This window comes from Sus scrofa, chromosome 9 (assembly GCF_054392235.1).
Source record: "Sus scrofa isolate SSC_HxYL_T2T_F1_AM1 chromosome 9, Sscrofa_HxYL_maternal_Yorkshire_Landrace_v2.0, whole genome shotgun sequence".
Lineage (NCBI taxonomy): Eukaryota > Metazoa > Chordata > Mammalia > Artiodactyla > Suidae > Sus > Sus scrofa.
Window position 1 is genome coordinate 44,822,177 of NC_139391.1, and position 17,841 is coordinate 44,840,017.

A 17,841-nucleotide genomic window follows, 5' to 3' on the forward strand; every position below is an offset into this window, starting at 1 on the left:
TCTGAATGAGAGCCCTGCTGTGTAGGGTAATCTTTTTATTTATTTATTTATTTATTTTGGGCTTTTTAGGGCCGCACCACGGCATATGGAGGTTCCCAGGCTAGGGTTTGAATAGGAGCTACAGCTGCCGTCCTACATCACAGCCGCAGCAATGCCATATCTGAGCCATATCTGCAACCTATATCACAGCTTATGGCATCACCGGATCCTTAACCCGCTGAGCAGGGCCAGGGATTGAACCCATGACCTAGTCGGATTCATTTCTACTGAGCCATGACTGGAACTCCTGCTTAGAGTAATCTTGATTGGAGTTTTTTCCTTTCTCACTTTAAGTATATCGTGTGCCACTCCCTTCTGGCCTGCAGGTTTCTGCTGGAAAATCAGCCGATAACCTTATTGGAGTTCCCTTGTGTGTTATTTGTTTCTTTTCCCTAGCTGCTTTCAATATTTTCTGTCTTTAATTTTAGTCACTTTGATTAATATGTTTCTCAGGGTGTTCCTCCTTAGGTTTATTTTATATGGTACTCGTCCTTCCAGGATTTGAGTGATTCCTTACCCATGTTAGGGAAGTTTTTGGCTATTACCTCTTCAAATATTTTCTCTGGCCCTTTCTCTCTCTCTTCTTCTGGCACCCCTACGGATGCCAGATGTTGGTGCATTTAAAACTGTCTGATGGAGTTCCCGTCGTGGCACAGTGGTTAACGAATCCGACTAGGAACCATGAGGTTGCGGGTTCGGTCCCTGCCTGTGCTCAGTGGGTTAATGATCTGGCGTTGCCGTGAGCTGTGGTGTAGGTTGCAGACTCGGCTCGGATCCCGCGTTGCTGTGGCTCTGGCGTAGGCCGGTGGCTACAGCTCCGATTCAACCCCTAGTCTGGGAACCTCCATATGCCGCGGGAGCGGCCCAAGAAATAGCAACAACAACAACAACAAAAAAAGACAAAAAGACAAAAAAACCCAAAAAACAAACAAACAAAAAAAACTGTCTGAATGTGGATGTTGGTGTGTTTAAAACTGTCCCAGAGTTCTCTTAGACTGTCTTCATTTCTTTTCAATCTTTCTTCTGTTCCATGTCAATGATTTCCACCAGTCTGTCTTCCACCTCACTTATTTGTTCTTCTGCCTCCTGTATTCTGCTGTTGGTTCCTTCTAGTGTATTTTTCATTTCATTTATTGTATTTTGAATCTCTTCTTGCTTAATCTTTACATCTTCTATTTCTGTGTTCAGTGTTTCTTGTCATTTATCAATCTTTGCCTCTACTTTATTTATTTTTGCTTTTTAGGGCTGCAATCATGCCATATGGAGGTTCCCAGGCTAGGGGTCTAATCGGAGTTACATCTGCCGGCCTATACCACAGCCATAGGAATGTGGGATCTGAGCCGTGTCTGTGACCTACACCACAGCTCACGGCAATGCCAGATAATTAACCCACTGAGCGAGGCTAGGGATCAAACTCTGGCAACCTCGTGGTTCCTAGTCAAATTCGTTTCCACTGTGCCATGATGGGAACTCCTTTGCGTCTACTTTATTGCCAAGATCATCTTTACTATCATTAGTGGAAAGTTTTTCATGGAGGTTGGTAATCTCCAGATCACTTAGCTGTTTTTCTAGAGTTTTTTCTTACTCCTTTATCTGAGTCATAATTCTCCTCCTTTTCATTTTGGGTAGACATTTAGTGTGGTCTTCTTTTTGCAGTAAATGGGGTTGTTGCCTGTCTTGCTTCTTTTTTTTTTTTTTGGTCTTTTTTTTGTCTTTGTTGTTGCTATTTCTTGGGCCGATCCCTTGGCGTATGGGGGTTCCCAGGCTAGGGGTCGAATCGGAGCTGTAGCCACCGGCCTACGCCAGAGCCACAGCAACGCGGGATCTGAGCCGCGTCTGCATCCTACCACAGCTCACGGCAACGCCGGATCGTTAACCCACTGAGCAAGGGCAGGGACCGAACCCGCAACCTCATGGTTCCTAGTCGGATTCGTTAACCACTGCGCCACAACAGGAACTCCTGTCTTGCTTCTGATGTTTGCCTCCTTGTGGCTGAAGTTGGTACAGGGGCTTGTTACTGGCTTCCTGATGGGAGGGTCTGGTGCCTGCTGGTAGGTGGAACTGATTCTTTTCCCTGTGTGGGGCTTTGTCTCTGGTGTGATTAGAGATGGCTGTGAGCCCAGGAGGGGGATCTTTAGGCAGCCCGTTTGCTGATGGGTGGGGCTGTGTTCCCACCTTGTTTGTTTGGCCTGGAGCTTTTCAGACCTGATGGGTGGGGCCAAGTTTCTCCAAAATGACTATCTTAGAGGAGTTCACACTGATGTTTATTCATGAGACCTTTGCCTCCAGTGTCCTGCCCCCACAATGAGCTACAATCACCCCCTGTTTTCCCAGGAGATCCTCCATGAGGCAGGTCTGACCAAGATTCCTATGGAGTCTCTGCTTTGCCTCGAGACCCAATATACGTGAAAGCCTGTGTGTGGCTTTCAAGAGTGGAGTCTCTCTTTTCCCCAGTCCCCTGGAGCTCTTGTGCACAAGCCCTGCTGAACCTCAATACCAAATGCTCCAGGGGCTCCTTCTTCCAATGCCGGATCCCCAGGTGTGGGAACCTGACGTGGGGCTCAGAATTCTTGCTCCCATTGGTGAGCCTCTGCGGTATATTACTTTCCAGTCTGTGGGCCTGCTGGTATGGGGTTGCTTTATTGCCTAATTGCCCTTCCTATTGTCTCAATATGGCCTCCTCTTTGTCATCTTTGTCCTTTGGAGTAAGATACCTTTTTGATAGTTTCCAGTCTATTTTGTTGAATGTTGTTCAGCTGTTGGTTTTAATTTTGTTGCTTTCATGAGAGAAGGTGAGTGCCAGTCCTTCTCCATCTATTCTTTGTTAAATGTTGAAAGTTCATTTGTGGTTCAGTAAGTGATCCTGTTTATGTGAATGTTCTATATGTGCTTTTTGTTTTGTTTTGCTTCTTAAATTTTTTTTTTTTTTTTTGGAGTTCCCGTCGTGGCGCAGTGGTTAACAAATCCTATTAGGAACCATGGGGTTGCGGGTTCGATTCCTGGCCTTGCTCAGTGGGTTAGGGATCTGGCGTTGCCGTGAGCTGTGGTGTAGGTTGCAGATGTGGCTCGGATCCCGCATTGCTGTGGCTCTGGCGTAGGCCGGTGGCTAGAGCTCTGATTGGACCCCTAGCCTGGGAAGGTCCATGTGCTGCGGGAGTGGCCCTAGAAAAGGCAAAAAGACCAAAAAAAGAATAAATTTTTTTTTTTTTTGACTGTACCTGCAGCATGCAGAAGTTCCTTAGGCCAGGGGTCAAACCCATGCCATAGTGACCTGAACCATTGCAGTGACAATACCAGGCCCTTAACCATCTGCGCCACCAGGGGACTCCTGTATGTGTGTGATAAGAATGTAGTCTCTTGTTTTTAAACATAGGATTCCTTTTTTTCCCTTTTCCCTTTTATGGCCGCACCTGCAGCATATGGAATTTCCTAGGATAGGGGTCCATTCAGACCTGCAACTGCTAGCCTCTACCACAGCCACAGCAGCTCTGAATCTGAGCCACATCTGTCGCCTACGCTGCAACTTGCAGCAATGCAGGATCCTTAACCCACCAAGTGAGGCCAGGGATTGGACCCACATCCTCATGGATACTAGTTGGGTTCTTTACTTGCTGAGCCAAGACAGGAACTCCCAGATTCTTTTTTTTTTTTTTTTTTAAAGTCAAAGTGTAGTTGATTTACAATGTTGCATTAGTTTCTGGTGTGCAAGAAAGTGATTCAGTTTTTTATATGCATACACACACATATAAAAGGATACATATATGTTTCATGTTCTTTCCCATTATGATTTATTGCAAGATACTGAATATAGTTCCGTGCTCTATTGTAGAACTTTGTTGTTTATCTATTTTGTATATAGTAGTTTATATCTGCTCATCCTGAACTGCTAATTTATCCTTCCCCCACCCTCTTTCCCCTTTGGTAACCATAAGTTTGTTTTCTGTGTCTGTTTCTCTTTTTGGATACACAGTTCTTAAATAACCTTTATATCAAGCATGCTAAAAGGTGTTTATCTTCCTGTGTCTGAGTCATTTTTCTCTGGTCTTGCCCTTTTTTTTTTTTTTTAAAGATTTTTTTTTTAATTCTTTTTTTTTTGGCTGCACCTGTGGCATGCAGAAGTTCCTGGGCCAGGGATCAAACATGTGCCACAGTAGTGATACCAGATCCTTAACCCACTGAGTCGCCAGGGAGCTCCTGGTCTTACTCTTGAATAATGGTTCAAGTATGGAATTGTTTGTCGGACAGCCCTTTGACAATATTTTATACTATTATCTTACTTCTGGCTTTGCTAAAAAGTCATGTTTTTTTGGTTTCCCTTTTTGTTCCTTTGTAGGTAATCAATTTTTCCCCTCTCTGGTTGCTTTTATGATTTTCTTTTTAATCTTTGGTCTTCTGTAATTTCACTACAGCATACCTAGGTGTGGATTCATTTTTATTTACTGTGTTCAGGAATTGGAAGTATTTTCTTACTCTGAGGACTTATGTCTCTTCAATTTTGGAAAGTTCTCAACCATTACCACTTTTTTTTTTTTTCTAAAACTTTTAATTAGAAATATGTTGGACCTTATTATCTTATCCTCCACATCTCAACTTTTGTTTTCATATTTTAAAAATCACTTTATAATTTCTTTAGCATATGTATTTCCCAATTCATTATTTTTTCTTCTTCTGTGTCATATCTGCTGTTTAACCCATCTGTTTTTTTGTTTTGAATTTAATGACTACCAGTTCCTTCAAGCTCTATTATGTTCTTTTCACTATGTCTAGTTTTTGTGTGTGTGTGTGTTCTGTTCTTTCATTATGGATTCTACTCCTTTTATCCCTACAAGAATTTTAAATGTTGTTATTTTTAGTTTTCTTCTGATTGCTCTGCTCGCTGCATTCTTCTTAATTGTGTTACTGATTTCCCTTCATGTTGAAGTGTTTCCTCATGTGGTTTGTGATTACTTATGCATTTTGTGAATTCATCTTCTATGGAGGTTATTTTCTGTATCTCATTCCTAGGTTGCTGAATGGCTTTATGTTGGTTTCTGCCAAGGGTTTTTCAGTGGTCAGGACTAAATTTTTACATTAATTTCTGGATTGGGGACTTCCTTACCACATTTTGGACTATGTATCTCCATGTATCTTGGGGTTTCACTTAATCATTCAATTTTATTTTGCCCACCTAGAACCTGGAGAGGGTGCATACTTCCTTGCTGCTTCCATGGCCCACTAGGTCCTTTTATCATGGAGAGAACAGCCTGAAGGACCCCAGTTTCATCTAGAGTCTCATTTCCAGTTTCTAAACTCATGAAGGCCTAAAGCCACGTTTTGTTCTAAATTGGCATTCAAACCCAAGTTCTACAGGCCTATATCCAGGTCAGATAGAGGCCTTGACCTGTCAGTTCATGCACTTATTACTCAGGTTTCATGCTTTGTTTCTGGCATCTGAGAATTTCCTTTTCTTTTTGGCTGTGTAATTAATGCTACTGTGAACACTGGTACACAAATATCTGTTTGAATTCCTGCTTTTAATTCTTTGTCCATGTGCCCACAAGTGGAATGCTGTTTCATATGGTAATTGTATTTTTAATTTTTTTGAGGAACTGTCGTACTCTTTTTGACAGTGACTGCACCATTTTACATTCTTAGCAGTAGTGCACAAGGGTTCCACTTCTCTACATCTTCGCCAACACTTGTTATTTTTGATAATAGCCACACTAATGGGTGTAAGGTGGTGTTTCACTGTGGTTTTAATTTCCATTTCCCTAATGTTTGGTGATGTTGAGCATCTTTTTATGTGCTTTTTGGCCATTTGTGTATCTTCTTTTTATCTTTGCCCCTGATGTATGTATGTATTTTTCCCTTCCCTTCCCTTCTCTTTCCCTTTGCCTTTCCATTTCTCTGAGGCTAGACTAGAGTAGGAATGGACTCAGATCTCTTGTATGGAGTTCCCAGGCCAGTCTTCTATTGTAGATTCCCCACTGGCTTGGACTGTCACCTCTTAGACATTTTAGAGTCTTTGGCAGCCTCTCTCTTCTTCAGACCACATAGGAAAATATTAAGCAAGGTCTATCCTAGAATTGATCCCCAAGATACCATTGTGTTTGTACTTATCCATCTAAAACCAGGTTGATTGCTACTCTAGTCTAGCATGAATTCCCAGGAACCATGATTAACAGTCTCCTTCTAGAGAAGTTCTTGGGTATTCTAGTCTCAGGAACTGGAATGTTTCTGTCTCAGGTAACTCCTTGTTCTTAGCCAAATGGTCCCCTTCAACTTTGTGTCCATCCTTTCTTCTCTTCCCCCTTCTCTCTCTCTCTTCCACTCTTCCCACAATTCTTCTCTGCCTCCTTGCCATTTTTTTTCTTCTTCTTTCTTTTTGTTTCCTGTGTAGCTTTGGACCCAAGCAGGGACTAACCTCTGACCTCTGCTCATCCCCAGCCAGGACATCACAGGTGATATTTACTATTTCAACTTCGCCAATGGACAGTCCATGTGGGACCATCCCTGTGATGAGCACTATCGGAACTTGGTGATCCAAGAGCGGGGGAAGCTGTCAGCTCCTGGTGCCGTTAAGAAGAAAGAAAAGAAAAAGAAAAAGGAAAAGAAAGACAAGAAGGACAAAGAGAGCTCCAAGAGTCCCCAGGTGAGTCAGTGGCTGCCAGCTCCCAGAGAGGCCAGGCCTGAAACCTGAGAGATTGGGACCCTCCAGCTGTTTACAGCCAGCAGGTTAAGAACAATGATAATACAGTCATTTTTGGATAGCACATCACCTGAATTGTGCCTGTCTTCTGGCAAATTTTCCTTTGAGCTTCTAGAAGGTGTTTCTCTAGGCAATCTCTCTTCCCGGCTTGGGAGGCACATATTACATAACAGGATTGGTGAGTGAGTGCTCTGCTGAGGATGCTGTTGGCAGTAGTCCGTAGAGTGGCGTCATCTGCCCCTCTGGAGAGTCCGGGCTCAGGGGGCAGCTGCAGAGGCCATAGAGCTTAGATGTGTGCGTGTTTCTCCTCTCTTTTTAGTTGGGCCTCCCTCGTGTGGGTTCATCACGTGTCTCAGTGGTGAATTCCTAGACGCCCGATGAGCCATGATCACTTGTCAGAATACTTGCATCTTCAAGATCCAAAAAGGAAAGCTTGGGGCTTTATCCGCTCCTGCGGGTTGTACTTGCTGCCTGTGTCCTCAGTTCAGGATGGATAATTGAAGTTTGTTCATGGTGCTGTCACCTTGGTCCCAAGTAGCTTTTTCACTCAGTTGGAAGTGTGTTTTCCCACCATCGTTTTATGTGTCCCTCCAGTGTGTGTGCACTTAGGAGGCAGAGCTTTTGCCCTCATTTTCTAGGTGGAGAAGCTAAGACTCAGAGCCTGGGGGCTCTGCCAGAGAGCCTTCTTCCCTTCGCCCAGATGTGCGGCAGGTGGGCCACCTTCAGGAGAGGGAGGGCCAGGTGGGGAGCACTGGCGATATCTTTTCTGCTCTCGCAATGGTCCAGTTCATTTGTTTTCATATAGTCTCTATTTCCTACTGGCGCCTGGTGCTGACTTCTCAGCAGAGATTTCCTCCATCTTCCTTCCTTCCTTCCCAGAGTGTCAGTTCTGACGTTGGATGGTTGATGATGAGTTAGCCTTTTTATCATCATTTCCAAGCTCTGCAGATACTCTTCCCCCTGCGCCTGCCCCTCTGGTATTACTAGTCATGGTTCTGAGAAATAAGATAGCAAGCCCATTCCCGCAGGTGGAGATAAAAGGACAGGTGGTTTCCAAAGAGGTTGATTTTTCTTTTTCTTTTTTCCAAGTGTTATTGAAGTATAGTTAATTTACACAGTTGAATGTTCTGTAATGGCATGTATTTGAAAGGTAAAAGATGGATAATGGGCTTTTCACTAACCCAGGACTCTTGTAGATGATGATAAGCATCTGGGCAGGCTCCGGCCTGACCGAAGGTGAGCGAGGGAGTGAGGTGAGGGTGCTGAGGCGAAGGGTTAAGTAATAGACCGAGTTCTGGCTGTGTGACTGAGCTCCTGAGCTTCCCTGTCAAAGGGGTCCCTTCCGTGGCAAGTGGGCAGCCCTGGGCTGCCAGTCTGGGTCTTGGGGCTCAGGACAGGCACCTCAAACCTGAGTGTGTCCGGGGTTGCAGGCCTCACCAGGTAGGTGAGCTGGGCTTAGGTAGTTTGAGCTGGAGGTGTGGGCTGGGTGGAATTTAGTGTGAATGTTTGCAGCATGTGGTTGATGTCCTTAGGGTTTTTTTTCCTACACCAGGATTCTCTGATTCTGTGAGACTTCGGTCGAGATCCCAGTCCAATTTCCAAGGCTCAGCTCTCTGCTTCTGTTTCTCTTCTCTCTCTTCTTAGACCATTTCTGATAGTCCTTGGTAAGGATAGTGGATTTTATGAAATTAACCACAGAAGTGAGAGCTTGATGGTACCTTCAGGATAATCTAGTTGGTGGTTTTCAGACTTTCATTAGTCATGAAACCCTGTCTTCACATCAGCTCCTCCATAGAGTCCAGCGTGTGAAAGAGAAGAGGAACTGCTGTGGATGAACCTGGGTGGGGGTGGGTCTTGGTGGGGCCCCTTCCCCACCCCCTGCCCACTATAGAGGCCCCCAAGGTACCACGAGGAACCAACCTATAGGTTGGTCCAGCTTCCTCTTTATAGATAAGAAACCTAAAGCCCGGAAAACAATAAAGCCCCAGGAAGTTTTTAGCTCTTCTTTCCTCTTGGTTTTGTGTTTCCCTTTAAGTGAAGGGTGGGCTTCTGCTAAGGGTTTGCCAAGAGCTGAGGTAGCAAGTGGAATTCAGAAGTGCTTTGTCTTAGTTTTCTCTGCCTGTTTATATACCCATCTAGGAAACACAGCCTGAGCAGGGACTTCTGCCTTCTTCCTCCTTTCTCCGTGGCACGTCCCCTCTCCCAGCACCTGGGCTGGCTGATCTGGACCTAGACCAGGAGATGCAGGCTAGAAGTGAGGGCTCCTTTAAGAAGGGGAAGAGCCCATGTGCGCTGGGTGACACCCCTTGGCCTGTCATGGGCTCCCTGCCCAGCAAGCTACAGCCACTCTCCAAAGGCCAAGCTTCTCGAACCCACCAGATCTTTGCCGACGTGGAGGAAATCTTAGGCAGGGCCCCAGCCCACTGCAGGACGGAATTAGGTTATCAGCAGGGTCTGGAGAAACCCCCACAGCCGACAGAGAAAATCTACCTGGGGTTTTCAGACCCTGAAATAGAAGAGCTGGAGATGAGGACCAGACAGCAGAAACCTGGCTCTCCAGGTCCTGAGAACACTGGGCTCTTCCAGAACGGGCAGGATGCATTAAAAAGCAGGAGTCAGGCCTCTGTCCCCTCGAAGCCTTTGGAAAGTCTCAAGGGCCCGCAGCTGAAAGGGGAGCAGCACAGCCACAACATGGCCAAGCGGGGCTCCACTGGCCCTGGGGGGGACAAGGGCCAGAGCCCCACCCCCTCACCATCCCCTGAGGTGGACCCCATGCTGCTCGCCAGAAAGAGCAAACCATTCTTGTTAGACAGCAGCCCAGCTGAAGACCAGAGCTGGCAGGATGTTTCTGGGGAAGGTGGGAGTGTGGGCAGGAGCAGGTACAGGAGAGAGCCCCTGGGACTGTGGCTGGGACAAGTCTCCAAGCTTGTCCACAAGGACAGCCCCATGGGTGGCTGGAAAACAGAACCTGATGGCCCTGAGGCTCCAGGGAAGGCAGCTAGAGGTCCACCTCAGGGGCTCTTGCTAACATCCCCGGATGCCCTGGCCTCAGAACCAGCCGTGAGCACCCCTAAAGGAAGCGCCCCTGCAGGGTCTCATATCAGGGAGGGGCGACCACCCTCAGGTTCTCCAGAGCCCCCCGAGGAAGACAGGAAGCCCGGTGGATTCGAGCCTGGCTTGGAGAGCAGCCGCAGTAGCAGTGTGGCCTCTCAGCTGGGCTCCGAGGTCCTGGGGGAGGTGACCAACTTCCCGTGGGACCTGCAGGGCTTGTGGGGATCTGAGTGCAGCGTGGGTCACTCTGGCCCTGGACCCCGAGAGCAGTACCCCGGCCCCTCCCTGGGGCCCCACTCGTCCCACCTGCAGAGCTCCGCTGAGAAGCAGTTGGAGAGCGAAGACTATCCTGAGGACCAGAGGTTCTACCAGCACATCCTGAAGATGGTTAAGATCTCCAAGGGCCTGGGGCAGCTCGAGAGTGCGCAGGAGATGCCCTGCAAAGACCTTGCCAGCATGGTCTGTTGCCTGGCAGCCGAGTCTTCCAGGATGTCTAGCGAGGGCGAGCACGAGGCCCTGGGAGCCATGGACCCCAGGTTTCTGCCTTGGGGGCCAGAGCTGCCGGAGTGTCCTCTGGATGTGGACGTTGCCCCAGCTGGGCAGGCGGCCTCTCAGCACGCCTGTTTCCAGCCAAGCAGCAGCCCCCTCAGGCAGGGGCTGCTCAAGATGAGTTCCAGCAGAGCCAGTCAAGATGCAGAGCCAGGCAAGATGCAACTTGTTGACCAGGTAGGCTTCTTAGAGAGCATGACCTCCAGGCTCAGCGCACGTGGTAGGGAGGGGCAGGTTGAACTGACATCTTAACACAGCCCTCAGGTCTCCTTTGCTGCCTTTGCCCTCCTTTGGTAACTACTGCTCTCTTAACCACGCAGGCGGCCATGCAGGTCTTTTTCCTTCTACCCTGTAACCTGCAAGGTAGGGGCTGAGGGTATCCAGATTTCTGTTCCCTGGATCTGACTAATTCATGGGTGGTTCACATGCTCTCAGGATGATCAGTGTTGAGGGTGAGTGAAATGGCACCGAATATGGCACTCGTGTAAGAGGTAGGTAGCATCGTCCCAGGATTTGGGAAGCCTTCTCTCTCAGCTGATTGTAGAGTTCTTCCTAAATAGATACCCTACCCCAGGCTCTGAACTTAGTCCCCTCTTGGAGTCACACAGACCTAGAGAGTAAGTACTGTCACGAGAGGCTGAAGCCCAGAATCTCTAGCATCTGGTGAGCTGCTTCTGTTCTGCTTCCTAGGATTTCGGAGGCACGTGAATAACCTGTGTCAGGCTGTGCAGGGCCCTTTGGGCTGTCACTTCCTCCCCTACTGGGAGTTTCCAAAGGGCTGGGCTTGCCTTGTCCTTCTGACTCTTTGTCCCTTTAAAGAGTCGCCGTACTCTTCATTCACAAGTTGGGTTGGATCAGAGACCATGGGGGCCCATCTGCATTTCCCCGGCTCTCCTTTCGCTGTTGCCCAGCTGTGGCTTTACCCAGTTGTTACCTCCATTCCTAATCACTGGCGTGCACGGGTTCTCCATTAGCTCTAATAATTACTGTAGCACTATAAATATCAGATAAGCTGCAGATTATCCCGAAAGTTTTAATTAGCCCAATGGCAGCAAGTTTATTTGCTCTGAAGGACAATGCCACGCACAGCCCATAGTCAGAGTTAATGGCCATCTATAGAAGCCCATCAGCTAGGAGCCAGGGATGTATAATTTCCCTGCTAACCACTGATTTGGTAAAGGCCCAGGAGAACAAAGCCCTCAGCAGGCCTGTCTCCCCGCCTCAGGCCCCCAGCACGTTAGCAAATTAGCCATGTTAGGAGTCTGTAATTGTCCGTAAGTATAGTAGGGAAAGAATTTTCCTTGCTGATCCACAGGGCTGGGTGGAGGGCTGAAGTCAGGAGGAGCAGGCCGGGTTCGCTCACAGTTTGCTCACCTCAGAGCAGCTTTCCTGGGCTCCTTTTCTGCCACAACCAGGAGGCAGTGTACGGTCCTGGCTTAGAGCTCACCCTGGGTTCCATGTCTACCCCTCTTGGTGCCCCCCTGATTTGGGGTGGGGGTCTTGACCTCACCCATCTCCATTTGTTCTTGTGGGGACTGTGGCCTCAGACGGTTTTGAGAGTGAAATAAGACAAACGCTTACCCTGGTGTCTGGGCTGTAGGCAGTGTTGGCCAGTTTTATTATCTTTAGCTCCTTTTTTGCCTGACAAAAATACCCTGCAACAGGACAGATAATTGGGAAATCCTTAGAGGCTCAGGAGGGAGTCTGATGTCACTTTTCAGATGAGTATTTGATGCCCTTCCTGTGCAGAAGTGGGTCGTGTTCAGAGCCTGCGGATAGTCTGGCCCCAGGCCCGGCTGTGGGCGAGAACATGACCTGAACTCAGCCAGACCTCCTCGGGTTTCCCTTTCTCTCTTCAGTCCCTGTTGGGTTAGAGAGAAATGGAATTTTTGTGTTGTTTTATATACATTTTTAAGTTTGAGAAATGAATAATTAAAATTTAAACATTTTATATTTTGGAGTTCCCATTGCAGCTTAGAGGGTTAAGAACCGGACTAGTAGTATCCATGAGGATGTGGGTTTGATCCCTGGCCTTGCTCAGTGGGTTAAGGATCCGGTGTTGCCATGAGCTGTGGTGTAGGTCGCAGACATGGCTCAGATTTGGCATTGCTGTGGCGTAGGCTGGCAGCTGTAACTCCTATTTGACCCCTAGCCTGGGAACCTCCATATGCCACAGGTTTGACCCTAAAAAGAAAAAAAAATATTTTTTATTGAAATATGGTTTGAGTTACAATGTGTTAATTTCAGGTGTACAAACAGTTTAATACATATGTATATCTATATTCTTTTTCAGAGTCCTTTCCCTTACAGGTTATTACAAAATATTGAATACAGTTCCTGTGCTGTGTGAAATGAATTTTTTTTTTTTTTTTGCTTTTCAGGGCCGCGCCTGCAGCATATGGAGGTTCCCAGGCTAGGGGTCAAATCGGAGTTACAGCTGCTGCCCTACACCACAGCCATAGCAACACAGGATCCAGAGCCGCGTCTGCAACCTACACCACAGCTCATGGCAACGCCGGACCCTTAACCCACTGAGTGAGCCTAGGGATCAAACCTGCATCCTCATGAGTCCCAGTCGGGTTTGTTAATCACTGAGCCATGAAGGAAACTCTTGCAAAGTGAATTTTAAAGAGCTTTGTGAACTTCCCCCAGAATGCTGTCCTTGCCTCTAAGCCAAGACTACCTGAATCTCGAATGTGAACCCCTGTGATGGAAGGACAGCAGTTCCCCTGGGCCGGTGTAACCCTGGGCCATGCACACTTGCTCTTGGCTTTCAGTCTCTCATCTGAACTCCCCAACACACCTTCTGCAGTAGCAGACACACATCATCTCTGTCTTGCAGATGAGTGAACTGAGAATCCAAGAGTCCGTGAGTGGCCCAAGGTCTTGCAGTCCTGACCCCCGCCTGGTTTTTGCCCCAGTCCTCACTGGCACAGAGCCTTTGTTTGAGAACAGGGAAAAGGAGAGGCCTGCCCCCTCCTTTGGCGAGGCTCCCTCCAGCCACTTTCCTCATCAGTGGAGAGGGGATAGAGAGTTCTTTTGTTGCTCATGTGTATCTTTCTTAATTAATGAATATTTTAATCACAGTAATGCATGCCCCCGTTTAAACAGTGTCAAGTGGCACCAAAAGGCGTGTAACAACATACAGCAGTTCTTGGGTGTGGGTACCCCTCCCCAGAGGCAATGGCTTTCTTTGGCTTCCATATTTGTAAATAATATGCTTAGACTGCCTTTTCCCTGATTCATCAGTTCTAAACTTTATCTATTGAGATATCTCATGCTGGTAGATGAGGCTTTTGTCTCTGCTCTCCCTCCACTCCCCCACCCCACTTCCTCTGTGGCTTCTGGAAGGAGAGCAGAACCCTCTGCGGCATCTGCCAGATGTGAAAGAATTTTGCTGTGAGATAGCATCAGAGTTACGAGAATCAGGAAACCAGCCCGTGATTCTCACACAGTTGGCACGATGGTAATTTCTGGATGTTGTGTTTCATTAGCAGCCTCTGAACGGAGGCGGTTTAAATTTGAGCGGGCAGGATTTAGATGTTTTATTTTTATACCCGTCTCCGCACTCTAAGAGCCCTGGGTTTGTTGGGTTTGTAACAGGATGTTTTCTGTTGCCCAGGCCCTGAGCTCCTTGTTAGCCCCTGTCCACGTTCCCCTTGGGGGCCTGGCCCCGTTACGAGGCCTGGTCGATGCCCCGCCCTCTGCTCTGCGTGGATCTCAAAGTGTGAGCCTGGGGAACTCGGTGGAGTCCAGTCAGCTTGGAGAACTCTTTCGGGTAAATGTCTTTTCTTGTGTTCATTGTGGTTAGTGGGGCCTCTGTGTTCCATGCTAGGAACTCCGTCCTGTCGATGAGACGTAGAGGGCATGGGCCGAGTCCTCAGTGGGGAAGGGTGAGTCACACCCAGCTGACGCTGGACGTGGGCTCCGGACAGTGGAGGGTGTGCCCAGGCCGTAGGGACTGCAGTGCTGATTGCCTGCTCCCTGCAGCCAGGGCAGTAGGAGCTAGAGAGGGGAGGGATCCATGGAGCCGGACTTGCTGGGGCCAGCTTCCTGGATGTGGTATGCTTGCCCTGGGAGACACCCCAACAGAAAGAGGGGGAAGCATTCTGAAGGTCTTCCCAGTAAGTGTCTTGACTTTGCTTCTCTGTTTTGGAGCCGTCACAGGGTCTCAAGGCTTCTGCTCTTGAGAGAAATGGTCTCTTGGGCTCCATCCATGAGGACAAGAATGCTCTCGGCCTCTTGGCTTTAGGGGAGGAGACCAACGAGGAGGACGAGGCGGAGAGTGACAGCCAGGTACTGAGGAATCTTCTTTCTGGCCTAGAAACCTTCTGTGCTATTAAAAAAAAAAAATTGTTTTTTAAATTGTGGCCAAATATATATATCATGAAAGTTACCATTTTAACTACTTTTTTTTGGTTTGTTTTTTGGTCTTTTTAGGGCTGCACCCGTGGCATATGGAGGTTCCCAGGCTAGGGGTCTAATCAGAGCTGCAGCTGCTGGCCATAGCCACAGCAACGGGGGATCTGAGCCAAGTCTGTGACCTACACCACAGCTCACGGCAACGCTGGATCCTTCACCCTCTGAGCGAGGCCAGGGATCGAACCTGCGTCCTCATGGATGATAATTAGATTCGTGTCTGCTGAGCCGTAACGGAAACTCCCATTTTAACCACTTTTAAGCATACAATTCAGTGGCCTTAACTACCTTCACAGTGTTGTGCAGCTGTCAGCACTCTCCCTCTCCAGAACGTGGTCATGATCCCAAACAGAAACTCAGCTCCTCACACAGTGACTGCCTCTTCTCCTTTCTCCTCAGTCCCTATGTGAATTTGCATATTCTAGATATTTCATGTCAGTGGAATCATACTTACATGAAAAGTATGATTTGTCCTTTTATGTCTGGCTTCTTTCACGTCACAGAAAGTTTTCATTCGAAGTTGTAGCACATGTAACTGGGTAATACTGCATTGTCTGAGTAGGCCACATTTGGTGTATCATTCATCTGTCTGGATACTTGAGTTGTCCTCACCTTTAGGCCAAGCTCTGTGCTACTCTGAATATAAGTGAAAATGATTTTCCAGCCCACAGCTTCATTTCTTGCCCCATCCATATACCTGCTGGGTGTGACCCAGAAAGCATAACCAGCGAGGAGCTTCTTGGCCTGCACCCTGGGCTGACTGGTTTCCTTGCCATCATTTTTGTTTGCAGAGTGTCTGCAGCTCAAGTGAGCTTCTTAAGAACCTGCACCTGGACATCAGGGCACTGGGGGGTGACTTTGAGTGTGAGGTAAGAGCCAGAAGCCCCTGCAGGCAGCTGCCTTAGCTGGTGGGGCGGGGGGCGGGGGGGGGGGCGCTCCTCCTTCCTTCTTAAGCCTTTCTCCTGATGGGAGATGTGTTTGGAAACAACCTTTTTGTCCCGGTCCTGCCCAAATGGAATTTCTGGGGTTGGGGAAGGACAAGTGGGGAAAGGAATTCATCCATTCACTCATTTATCATATAACCACCATTTATTGCGTGTTTCTATGTGAGGTGCTTTGCTAGGTGCCATAGGCCACACAAGCCTTAGTTAGTGGTGATTCCTGCCCTTGGAGACTTTACAGTCTCATAAGAGAGAAACTTACATAAATGCCACACAGATGGAATGCAGTGAGGCCACGAGGATGGTAAAACACAGTACCATGTGGGGCGGGGAGAAGTCGGGGTCTCCTGTCCATTTGGATTGACTGGGAAAGGCTTTATAGAGAATTGGACATCTGAGGTGAGCTGGGAAGGACAATAGGCAGGACGTGATGAGCAGAGGTGAATGGTGAGATGGGTCCAGATACAGGACACTGCACGGGCAGAGACAGGAGTTGGGGATGAGGGCGTCTCCTTTGCCCAGAGCACAGGGTCCTAGGGACATGGGACCATGGGGGTAGGTTGGGCTGGATGGTGGCAGACCTGAGTGCCAGCTGAGAAGTTGGGATTGGATTTCATGGGCATTGAGAACCATCAGAGGTTTTGAACAGAAGTGTAAGGCCATCCTGAAGTTCCCATCGTGGCTCAGTGGTTAACGAATCCGACTAGGAACCATGAGGTTGCGGTTTCCATCCCTGGCCTTGTTCTATGGGTTAAGGATCCAGCGTTGCCATAAGCTGTGGTGTAGGTCGCAGACGTGGCTCAGATCCCGTGTTGCTGTGGCTCTGGCATAGGCCGGTGGCTGCAGCTCTGATTTGACCCCTAGCCTGGGAACCTCCATATGCCATGGCAGCGGCCCAAGAAATGGCAAAAAGACCCCCCCCCCAAAAAAAAAAAAGGTGTAAGGCCATCCAGATTCTTAACATTCACCGAACGCTGGCTGTGTGGCGGCCACGGTGCCGCACCCTGTAGGAGGTACTGTAAGGTGTGGTCCAGGCTGGCCTCAAAGCGTGTGTAGTTGGAGAGAAAGGATGCTGGGTCCTCTGCCTTTAGTGAGTGCTCAGTAAATGTTGAATAAATGACTATTTAGGAAACTGTGAAGTAGGGCAGTGTGTGTAAAGACCTGTAGCACAGGTACACTGTTGGGAGGAGTTCTGAGAGGAGATACTACCTGCCTAGGTAACCTCTAGGCAGAGATCAGGGAGAACTTGGAAGAGATGACATTTGACCCGGATCTTGAAGAGAGGTAAGTTTTAGACGTGGGGGTGGAAGGGATGTTTTAGGCAAGTGAACAGCTTGAGCGAAGGCATGAGGCCTGGGAAATGCACAATATGGATGGAATAGCTTCCAGAATATCTCCCCAACAGTCCTGTTACTTCTAATCTCTTTCCCCAGTCTGTCTTCCACTCCCACCAGAATGTTCTTTCAAACAAACATAACCTAAAACTCATCATGCAGTTGTAATACTTAAAAATTCCCAGTGCATTCTTCCACTTGAAAGGGAACATTCCCTACTGTATGTTCTTGGTCTAGGGTCTAATTTATTAAATTTTAACAATTAAGCTCTCTCTAAATATGCCCAAGTAGTCACATAGCCAATAAATCATGAAGTCAAGAGCTCGGATTTCCCCAGATAGTTAAACACTGATTGCAAGGTCAGTTAACTTTTTACAAAATAGAACATTCTTTTAAAGATTTTAAACACTTTCAAATGAAGGCCATCACTCAAATTTATTAGAGTGATCACAAAACAGCAGTGAAGGGAGCTCCCGGCGTGGCTTGGCCCGTTAACGAACCTGACTAGTATCCATGAGGATGCGGGTTCGATCCCTGGCCTTGCCCAGTGGGTTAAGGATCCAGCGTTGCTGTGAGCTGTGGTGTAGGTCGCAGACACAGCTTGGACCCCTGTGGTATAGTTCCCATTGGACCCCTAGCCTGGGAACCTCCATGTGCCATGGGTGCGGCCCTAAAAAGATGAAAAACAACAACAAAAAACTGAGCGGTGAAACTTCAGGTCCCTTATCGTGGATTTAAATGTTCCTTGTTATCTTGTTGTTGTTGTTGTTGTTGTTGTTTTTAAATGGCCTCCCTTGTGGGATATGGAAGTTCCCAGGCC

General features: G+C 47.9%; 1 protein-coding gene across 50 annotated transcripts in view; it reads left to right on the forward strand.

Annotated features, from left to right (window-relative positions):
- CEP164 (centrosomal protein 164) overlaps positions 1-17,841 on the forward strand; it is an 82,719-nt gene that overhangs the window by 23,022 nt on the left and 41,856 nt on the right. For 23 of the 50 annotated variants that reach the window (XM_084976176.1, XM_084976186.1, XM_084976182.1 and 20 more), the window contains exons 4-8: positions 6,466-6,670; positions 8,867-10,504; positions 13,950-14,105; positions 14,486-14,623; positions 15,538-15,615. In XM_084976176.1, coding sequence (XP_084832302.1) covers positions 6,466-6,670; positions 8,867-10,504; positions 13,950-14,105; positions 14,486-14,623; positions 15,538-15,615 — 2,215 coding nt within the window. Of the gene's footprint in view, positions 1-6,465; positions 6,671-8,866; positions 10,505-13,949; positions 14,106-14,485; positions 14,624-15,537; positions 15,616-17,841 lie in introns of those variants that run through there. The other 27 variants (XM_084976211.1, XM_084976201.1, XM_084976202.1 and 24 more) reach the window with 5 other exon arrangements.